The sequence below is a fragment of the Ailuropoda melanoleuca genome, chromosome 7 (genome assembly GCF_002007445.2).
Source record: "Ailuropoda melanoleuca isolate Jingjing chromosome 7, ASM200744v2, whole genome shotgun sequence".
NCBI classification, from domain to species: Eukaryota; Metazoa; Chordata; class Mammalia; order Carnivora; family Ursidae; genus Ailuropoda; species Ailuropoda melanoleuca.
Window position 1 is genome coordinate 109917594 of NC_048224.1, and position 11169 is coordinate 109928762.

Here is an 11169-nt window from a genome sequence, read left to right on the forward strand (position 1 = left end):
AACTGAGTTACTCGTCTTTTTGTTATCACCTCTTCCTTTTCCTTAGGGCTTCATGTCATTAATGGCATATGTAGGGGAGGAGAAGTACATATTTCTAAATAGATGTAATTACTCTTTATGGATAAATGAAAATAATGGGTTTGGAAGTGAATTCAGAACTGATTGAATCATCAGATTAGAAAACTGTTAACTAACAATTTATTGTCTATCTGGAGTAACAGGAATACTCTGAAACATTTAAAAAATTTATTTTGAAATAATTATAAATTTTATAAAAATTACAGAAATTGTATACAGAGTTCTCATAAACCCTTTACTCAGATTTTCCAGATTCAGTTAATATATCTGAACTATTTGAAAATAAGTTGCAGGCACAGTACCCCATTATTCTTTAATATTTCTGTATGTATTTCTTCAAAACAGGTGGGTACTCTCTTGCATAACTGTAGTATGACTGTCAGAATCAGGGAATTAACATTGATCCGTTATTATGATTGAATTCACAGACCCTACTCAAATTGTTCTGATTTTTACAATAGCCTCCATAGGTTCAGAATCCAATCCAGGATTGTGTGTTGTATTTAGTTGTCACATTTGTCTCCTTTAATCTGGAATGGTTCCTCAGTCTTGTCTTCTCTCTCGTGTCTTTGACATTTATTTTCAAGCATACAGGGCAATTACTTTGAGATTATTTTTCAGTTTGGGTTGTCTGGTATTTCCTCATGATTTATCCATTTGGGGCACATACACCACAGAAGTGCTGTGTTCTCAGTGCATCATTTCAGGAGGCTCGAAATGTTGATTTGACCCATTACTGGTGATGATGACCTTTATCATTTGGTCTAGGTGGTATCTGCATTTCTCCTTTATGAAGTTAACAAGTTTGTTAAACTTATTAATATGTTATAGTTATTAACTAATAAGTAATGAATAAATATTTTATCAGGAGATACTTTGAGCCTATGTAAATGTACAGTTTCTCATTAAGCCTTTATCAGATTTAGCATCCATTGCTGATTTTTAATTATCACTATGATGGTTGCCAAATGGTGTTTTAAAAAAAAAAATTCCTACAACATTAGAAGCTTTCCTTTTTCCCCTCATTCATTCATTCATGTCAGAATGGACTCATGGATTCACATTTTACTCAAAAGGTTACATACAGTTCATTATCATCATTTATTTTGATGCTTACATTTTTCCAGACTCAGCCTTGAAGGGAACCCCCTCAAGCTAGCCCTTTTGTCCTTTTAATATGCTTCTGTCATTCTTCAAGTACTTTCTCTCAGGTAGAATAAGAAGTTCTGGACTCATCTTTGATTTTCTGTGCCCCAACCCTGTATTCAGTTGCTTCTCCATAGAGCCCTGGTTCCTTTTAGTGGAAAATGATATTTAGAACCAATATCTGGGTCGTAGGTGTGCTCATTGCTACTAAGAAATCATTGCTGCTAGACCCTCTCAGAAGGCAAACGTAGGAAATGTTTGTATGTATTAGAAAAATACACTCATAAACATATATGTGAATATGAGTATAGACCCACCCACAGTTATATTTATTAAAAAGCATTCACTTACATTAACACTTCTAAATCTAACAATATATAGTTTATTCTAGTGTTCTCTGTTACCCTTTGTGTATTTCTTGATTTACCCATTCCTCTTGTATATAAATAAGCTCTGAGCCACCCCAGCCTAAAACTCAGACCCAGACACAATGCTCCCCGCGCTCCGGCCGCCCAGGCCCAGACAAACAGCAACAGCTCTGCAAAGTGGGAAGCCACCTTCTTTGTGATATTTTGCAAATTCCTGAACCCTGCTGTCTTTCTCCTCAGTCTCCTCATTAAGACCGTTTGCTCTGCGTGGGTTTCCCACTCATGAACTGGCAGAAAACTATTACCGTTGAGCTCACATACAAGCCACCTATTTGCTGATGTCTAAGAACAACTGTTTCAGCTATTTCATCCAGCTTTTTGGTTGTTTCCAGTGGAAGCCTCTTCCAGTACCAGTTATTCCAACCGGGTTGGAGGTGGAAGTGGCCTCAGTATTATTTCTTCACTTCCCACAAGGAAGATCAGAATTTAGCTTTCCTGTGTCACCCTTGTTCGTTACCCACCTTCCCAGTCACAAAATAGATTCTTTCCTTTCTCCTATTCTCCCAGTTCTCTTGTAATTGTTTATATTATTATGACCACAGAAATATTATTCTCAGCTGAGCCATAATTAATGTACTTTTAAAAAAACTTTTGGGGCGCCTGGGTGGGTCAGTCAGTTGAATGTCTGTTTTCAGCTCAGGCTATGATCTCAGGGTCCTGGGATCGAGCCCCACATTGGGCTCTCTGCCCAGTGGGGAGTCTGCTTCTCCCTCTCCCTTTCCTTCTGTGATCTCTCTCATTCTCATTCTCTCTCAAATATAAATAAATAGATAGATAGATAGATAAATAAATAAATAAATAAATAAATAAATAAATTTTATTTTTCCAGTGTTAGTAATTGTCTCATTTTGCCTTTTGGTTTGTTTCGTTAATCTTCCTTCATATTTTTCTTTCACAATGGTATCTGTCAGTCCAACTCTATCACTGTGCATATGGATTCAGACATTTTTATTATATTTGGAAGCCATGGAATTATAGAAGAAGGGATTGTTTTATGGATTGAACTTGAAGTGCCACTTACAAGACATGTGAGATTTAGATCGGAAATAGAGTATCAGTTAACTTTGGGTTAGGATGAGTTTATATAATACTGGACCTTTTCCTTTTTTCATAGCAATCATAAAGTAGTAGTTTATTCAAGATGTTTATAATTGTGTTTAATTAACATTGGTGGTCAGTGAAATAACCCTAGGTTATTTATTTATTTATTTCCATAATAATATTTTTATTATATTATGTTAGTCACCATACAGTACATCCCTGGTTTTTGCTGTAAAGTTTGATGATTCATTAGTTGCGTATAACACCCAGTGCACCATGCAATACGTGCCCTCCTTAGGTTATTTAGATTGTTGATCTATACTATTTACTGCCTTGGTACACAGTTTTTAGTAGTAATATATACATCTTGTGGTGGCTCCCTTTCATTGGTTATAAGCATGTCAGTCTTAGGAACTTCTGATTTGAAATAAATTTTTCATATTACTGAGGGTAGAAACTAGGGTTGTAGCTTTTTAAAAACCAACTTATTAATTTTGCATTTTTTAAGGAAATTAAAGTCAATGTTTATTTCTTATAAATTCTGTTTATGAAGGTAATTTAGGCTTTCAAACATGGAAGCAAGGTTCTAATAATATTTAATATAAAAAATATTTATAGGTAACACATTTAAAATATTTGTTTTAGGATATATTATTTTCAGTATCTTTTAACTTCTGCCTTACTGTGGGAAGAGGAAAATGGAAGTTGGAAGTACATTCTCCTATATAAGCAGCTAAACGTTACAAATGTTTGTTCATTTTCCACAGATGGGCGGAAACCATTTCCAATTAACCACGGGGAAACTAGTGATGAAACTTTATTAGAGGTAACAACAAAACTTGTTGGCCTACATTAAGTGTTATTAATGTTCTTGTTATCTTTAAAATATCTCTGAAGATCACTTGAATAACATTTTCTCTGAATTCGGATGCTTTCATGTCCTTGCCCTCTTGAGAAAATCCAAAAAGAAAACTCTGAGTTAGTGAATCTACAGCAAATGAAGAAATTTTCAGAGCTCTTTGTGTGAACAAGAATCAAATTTGAAAAAGATAGGAATAGTATTGAAATTGTTGCACATCATATCCCATATTTCGCTGAATCCAAGATACCATCGTTTGTATCTTGATCCTGATTTTTAGAGGTTTTTAGATTTATGAACAAATTGTGTGGCTAAGAAATAATAATTTTCAAGTTAAAAGTTTCTTTAAAGTATTTTAAGAAGGAATATTTACTGTATCTTATAGTTTTGTACTAAGCAAATTAGGCTACCCACCATTCACTCTTCTGGTCTGTGCTTTAAATTATTTGCATTTGGAAAAAATCTGCAATATAAAATTAATATGAATTAGGAAAATATGAAACAGTTATCATTTGAAAGGAAGACACATGTTTATAAACTGAAAAATTACACATTTTTCCCCCATAGGATGCCATAGAAGTTTGCAAGAAGTTTATGGAACGTGACCCTGATGAACTGAGATTCAATGCAATTGCCCTATCTGCAGCATAGCTTGTCAGTGATGGAAACACCAAATACTGTATTATTTGCAACAAAAATTAAATTTCTGCTGCCAACACTAACTCAAAAATTTTGATATTTTCATTAACTTGACTGATTAAACTTTATGTGAATTAAACTTTGACTTAATCTGTGTTTTATTTTTGCCCCACATTAAAGCTGTAATTCTTTTCTCCCCTTTCTTTCTTGTGAAAGACTTACCTTGTCTGAGGACGAGTAATAGCTTTCTTATTCTCTTTTAAATTTCATGGGAGATTTTGTATTGGGCACAGGTAGTTTCCATCTGCATGGTATAAGTATATGTGATATCACATATTTTGACAGTCCCTTAACAAGCAATTGTGGAGCATCAACTTGTCGTGAGCTGGACACTGTTCTAGATGCAGGACTTACAGCACCGAATACTTTTAACAAGTCCCATAGTCATGGAGCATATGTTCTTATGAGAAGATGTGAAGGACACTATAGGAAGATAGACACCAATGACAGATGCTAGGCAAAGTCAGATTCGAGTTAGAGAGTGACTGAGTGGATGCTTTAGATTTTGTAGTCAGGGAAGGCTCTTAAGAGGAAGTAGCTGTGAAATTGAGATCTGAATAGCAAAAAACAGCCAGTCAGAGAAAAGTGGTAGGGAAGAGAAAAGAATAATTAAGGCAGAGTCCCTCAAGTAGGAAAATCTCCCTGCATTGTAGGGTCAGAAAGAAGGCTTACAGGACCAGAGCATAGAAAGTTATGGGAAAGGTGGTGAGAGATGAGATCAGAGGAGGAGGGCAGAAAAAGGCATTTGGATTTATTGCAAGTGTGATGGTAAGCCATGGAAGGTTTTAAGCAGGAGAGTGACTTGATTTGATTTATAATCTTAGAAGGTCACCAACTCCTCTGTGGATAATATATTGGGGAGGGGGGTAAGAGTGGAGATAGATTTGTGAGAAGGTCAATGAGAAATGGTGATGGCTCAATCTTAAAAGAGGTGGTAATTCAGACAGAGCTATGTGTGTGAATTTGATCTGTGTTTTGAAGAAGGAAGGGCTTCAGGTGCATCTTAAAGGATAGGTGGAAGGCAGAGGAAAGGTGGAAGAGTATTTATAGAGCTGGGTCAAAACACAGGGTTGGTGTGATGGCAATGCCCTATATTTTTGGGGGGAGAGTATTGGTGTATGCAATTATCAAAAGTCATTGAATTGTTCATTTAAAATCTGTACCTCACTGTATATACATTTTACCTCAAAAAAAAAAAAAATACTGAGTTGGGTTGGAATGAGTGCAGCAGTTAGGAGAAGACCAAATTGGTCTGGAATGAGGTTCTGGACCAATCATTGAGTGTCCGAGTGTATACCTGATTCACTGAGTTAACCTAGATTTCTGAGGCAGTGACATGAGGTAAGTGGTATTTTAGGAAGAGTAATGGGGCAGTGGCTTACAGATTGGATTGTATCTATGTTATTAAAAATGTGGTTACATCAGCATTACCTGAGAACTTGCTAAAAAAAAGAATTTCAGACCCCACCCTAGACCTACCAAATCAGAACTTGCATTTTCGACAGGATCCCTGGGTAATAAATATGCATATTAAGTTTGGGAAGCACTGGGTTAGAAAAAAGAGACTATAATGAGGAGGGTCACTTTGGAAGACCTTTAAACGCTATGGTGAAGAGGGACCGAGTGAAGTGATGGCAATAGGGATGAAGAAATCATCGGAAACAACCGATACTGTATGAGGATGGTGCTTCTGTCCTGCCAGTAACAACCAAGTGTTCTCATTTGTTCCATCATTTATTTGCATTTTGTACTCATCTCTATCTTGTATATTATCTTAAAATTTTAGTATTCCTAAACAGTTTCCTGCCTGTTACGTTGCTGACTTTCTCCTAGTATCTAATTTATTACCAAAAATTTACATCATTTCTCCAAGTTTGCTGTGATGAATACTAATTTTTCAGACTTAATGGGCAAGAAGGGTTTGAAGTCAATTATCTGTTGAAAACATTGGGTTAAAGTTAATTTTTAAAAAAATACAGTTATATTGGGTGGGGGCAATTGCAGAACTCAGAGCTTTTTAAAAAATAATCTGTATTATGAATGCCATTTTCTAGACATTTTATGGAGCAACATTTAGGACTGGCATTCTTTTGCACACGCATTAGGATGCTAATCCCTTGTGAAACTCAAAATTTGAAAATTTCTTCTTAGGTTTATGTCTAGGATTTTAGTTCTGTATTAAATATAATACTTTGTTTAGTCACTTTCTTAAAATTTAGCACTTGTAGAAAAAATTCATGGTTAATTTTGTATAGAAACTTGTAGAGAGACAGACACTAAGGGTGGTCAAGTCATGGGTCATTTCTGGAACTTGTTAATGACTAATATATTTGGGGGACATGAAACTAAATAGAAGTGAAACTTCAAATGTTTTTACTTGGACTTTTGGGCATTGACTAAACATCACCTTTTAGTGGGTGTAATGGTTTGTTTTAAAGTATTGAAATAGAATTTATGATATCTATATTTAACCTCTTATATTTTCCATGTTCATTCGTGACTAAAACAGGTTAACTTTATTCTATGGCGAATATTTTAATGTCTTAAGTGAAAACCATCTTTCATACTGTATAAAAATTAAACATACTTAGTTTCATTCCATCTTAGATTTGTGTACAGTGCTTATTAGGTAAGCTTTGTAAGTGGGTTGTGTATAACATATAACCTGCTTATGTCATTTTGAAAATAATATAGTTTAAGAGAGATTTTCAGCTATTGTCTACTCTAATATCTTTCAAAGTAGTATGTATAGGCTTATGATTCTTATATTGGTGCTTGTGAGAAAATGGCAAAAAGTAATATTTTCTTCACTTTGAAAACATTTTTCTATTTGTAGAAATTTATTTCTTTTAGAGAAAGCTTACATATATGTATATGTGTGTATATATACACATATGTGTATATACACACATATATTTGTACATATGTATATATTTTTGTATATATATCTGGGAACTAACAAATATGTATATGCATATATATATGTGCACACACATGCACACATGTTGACACATTCATACCTTGAATAGACAAATAATTTTCGTCTAAATTCTCTAGATTATATCCTCAGCTGAAATTAAAACCACTTTGAAAGTTATGTAATCATTGCAGAAGGTTTTTAGAGCTAACTTAGAAGGATTTGTACACACATGTATAAAGTTTAGTAGTTAATGTCTTAATTAAGATTCTCTGGTAAGATCTTAAAATGAGATTCCTTGTACTCTCAACAAAATTACTACTAAAAACCAAGTGTGGAAAATACTGAGTTTTCAGATCGCTAAAAGTAAGGTTTGTCCTCTCTTTTGCTTCTTTTGATTTCAGAGTATGACCTGCATAAACTTGTGAGGTAGAGGATTCAGTGTAATGAAGAACACTTATTGTCTTGGTGCCAGTGGTACCAGTGGATCAGACCAATACCCCCTTAGTTTCCTGTATAGTTTTACTTGTTTTGCTTTAGAATAAAAGTTATTCTAAGTTTTTCTCTGGACTTTTTTGTTTAGGATAGTGGTTCTGAACCTGACTGTTGCTTCCACCTTCATGTCCAGGTGAGAGTCCCCAGTATGATATCTCCATAGTCCAAACCTAGATAATATATGGGAAGTTATGTAGCTAATAAAGGCTATACAGTATGAGCATTACCTTATTGTCTAATTGTTGGGCTGATTGGGAATCCCCGGTGTAGAGGCATTAAATATACATAACCTATACTAAGAGCTATTTTGCAAAATCAGTTATTTAAAAGGCTTAGGGGGCCCGGGTGGTTCAGTTGGTTAAGTGTCCGTCTTGATTTCAGCTCATGTCATGATCTCAGGGTCGTGAGATTGAGCCCCACGTTGGACTCCCTATTCAGCAGCCTGCTCCAGGTTCTCTTTCTCCCTTTCCCCCTGCCCCCCCCCAAAATAAATAAAGTCTTTAAAAGGCTTAGAAATATATAATGAAGCCTTTCTAATCCATAAGACAGCTATGAGTATAAATTGAATTATTTAGAATAAAAATCCATGTGGTCAAGAATAAATCCCAAATAATGTGAATGACTCACTTTAGTTGATTCAAAATGTACCCTTTATCAACATGTAAACATGGTTGGTATTTAAGTTATGTTCAATAGTGTATCCTTTTAGAGCGAAAGATAAAGTCTCTGTCCTGCACATGTCCTGTGAGGACAAGATGGAAAATTGCTTGAGACTTTATTTGTATCTTAAACATGAAAGACTTGTAACACATGCAAAGGTTGTAAATTAGACCATTTAAAAATGTCCTAAAGCCTGTCTGCTGAAAATCAGACTGCCTACTGAGAGTTTAACTACCTGTAGTAGAAAATGACAAGGGGTTACATTTGCATTTTCCTTTAGGGCTAAGCAGTAGAAAGTTATTTTTCTTTATTCTGCCTCCAATGTGAAGTATTTGGAACCAGAAGTTCCTCCTGTCCTTCATCACTACTAAACAGCTACACCCATTTGATAATAGTGTACAGTTAATGGGAATGCTATAGTGTTCATATTTTTATGGTGGAGACCAAAGCATACTTCATGGTTTGGGTATAATTTAAAAGACGCATTCTTCTGAGAAATTGATTTCTTTTTTAAACAAAATGCAAATGCCTTAAATATTTTTTCATTTTAATGTGATAAATAGAATTGCTTTTAAAGCCATAGTCTGGTATGGCTCGATAATCAGGTACACATGAAGTATTCAAGGTAAGAGCATAATGGTACTGATTTTAAGAACTTAAGAAAATATTGCTTGTGGGCAAAATAAAGACAGAAAGAATTTTTAAAGCTAACTGTTCACCTTACTGTTTTAATTTTTACCTTGTAGTTTTCCATTTTCAGGAGACAAGAGCATGTATCTCAAATATTAAAAATAGTCCTGTGAAGGCTTTTGGTTTTTCGAGGGATAGTATTCAATTATTGTTTCCTTACTGTGCATGAAATGCCTAGAGAAAGTGATGTCTTTAGCTAAATTAATAAAACATAGGATAGAAAATGCTTAGGCCAATTTATTCATACCCCTCTGAGATTAACTGTATAGTTGATAGCTATGTAGATTTTAGCAATTTGTTAAGTAACTAACCTGGTTTCAAAATAGGGCCTAGTTATTCTCAAACTTTCCAGTCTCAGAAGCCCCTTCATATTCTTAAAGGGGCCCAGAGAGAGAACTTTTATAGGGCTGATATCTATTGACCTACAAATATTAGAGATTAAAACATTTTCAGAATATTAATTCATTTTTAAATACAAATAAACCCATCATATGTTAACATAAAGAACAATATTATAAAAACTATTTAAAAAGAAGAGTAGCAGTATTTTATATTTTTGCAGAATCTCTTTAATCTCTGATTTACGGAAGACAGATGAATCCTATCTGATAATGAATGAAAAGTGGAATTGGTAATTTAGAGACTCGGTTATCTGTGTCAAAACCATTTCAGAGATGGTCATTTGAAGACAAGGACCATATCTCTTGCACACAGTTTATCCTCAGTCTGGCCCAGTGTTTGGCATATAGTAGAGGGCCAGATGATATTTGGTGTGTAATTAAACTATACTGCAGTGGGCTGAGACACAAACGGGAGGCAGAGATACAGATGCAGGGAGTACAGACACATCTTCCAAAGAACATGGTTGAGAAAAGAAACATGAGGTCTTAGGTCCATGGAGGCAGGATCAGCAGAGGACTTTTATTTATTTATTTATTTTTTAAAAAATTTTTTTAAAAAAGATTTTATTTACTTGAGAGAGAGCACACGTGCAGGGGGAGGGGCAGAAGGAGAGAGAGAAACAGGCTCCCCACTGAGCAGGAACCTCCCCCTTCCCCCCCACATAGAACTCCATCCTAGGACCCTGGGTTCACCACCTGAGCTGAAGGCAGATGCCCAACAGACTGAGCCACCCAGGCGCCCAGCAAAGGACTTTTAAAAGAGTATTTCTATGTGAGGGTAAACAATACTATACAAAAAACAGAAGTTGAGAACACAAGTAAGAAATGGGATGATTGAGGGATCTAACTGGGGGTGGGGATAAGATATGTGTCATCTAGCAGAGCATTTCAAACTTGAATGAGCATAGGAGATGCCAGATCTTGTCAAAATGCATATTCTAGGGGCGCCTGGGTGGCACAGCGGTTAAGCGTCTGCCTTCGGCTCAGGGCGTGATCCCGGCGTTATGGGATCGAGCCCCACATCAGGCTCTTCCTCTATGAGCCTGCTTCTTCCTTTCCCACTCCCTCTGCTTGTGTCCCCTCTCTCGCTGGCTGTCTCTATCTCTGTCAAATAAAGAAATTAAAAAAATCTTTAAAAAAAAAAAAAAAAAAAATGCATATTCTAATTCAGCCATTAAAAATAGGGCCTGAGATTATGCATTTCTAACAAGCACCCAAGCTGCTGGTCTGAGGACTCCACTTTGAGTGATTCTAGAACCCAGCTGAAGAGGTAAACCATATGCAGGAGAATTAAACACCTATGGAATTTGGAGATCCCGGCTGATGGAACTTTTTAAGAGAAAAATGTTTCCCCCTAGTATCCAGTTAGGACCCTTTCCAACTAAATGGCTTTTTTATGAGAATTGCTTCACCAGAAAATTTCTGGCCTTGGTAATTTAGAATCTTGGTGTTCTTGGGGCAACTGGGTGGCTCGGTTGGTTAAGTGTTTGAGTCTTGATTTCAGTTCAGGTCATGTTTTTGGGGTCGTAAGATCAAGCCCTGCATTGGGCACTGTGATGGGTGTGGAGCCTGCTTGAGATTCTCTTTGTCTCCTGCTGCCCCTCCCCCCTCCCTCTCTAAAATAAAACAAAGAATCTCAGTGTTTTCACAATGCTTGATTGACAGCATGATACTGAAGTGTATGGCTAAAATATAGTGGTTCTACCAAAAAAATTATCTAAACGTCATTGATTCAGGAACAGAGCTCAGGCTTTG

At 35.7% G+C, this 11169-nt stretch overlaps 1 protein-coding gene across 5 annotated transcripts in view; it reads left to right on the top strand.

Annotated features, from left to right (window-relative positions):
* Positions 1-4336, top strand: part of UCHL3 (ubiquitin C-terminal hydrolase L3) — a 44041-nt gene extending 39705 nt beyond the window's left edge. For 4 of the 5 annotated variants that reach the window (XM_034665312.1, XM_034665315.1, XM_011234332.3 and 1 more), the window contains 2 exons: positions 3461-3519; positions 4120-4336. In XM_034665312.1, coding sequence (XP_034521203.1) covers positions 3461-3519; positions 4120-4203 — 143 coding nt within the window. In that variant the 3' untranslated portion in view covers positions 4204-4336. The remainder of the gene's footprint in view (positions 1-3460; positions 3520-4119) is intronic. The other variant, XM_002926844.4, reaches the window with a different exon arrangement.
* The last annotated feature ends 6833 nt before the right edge of the window (positions 4337-11169 follow it).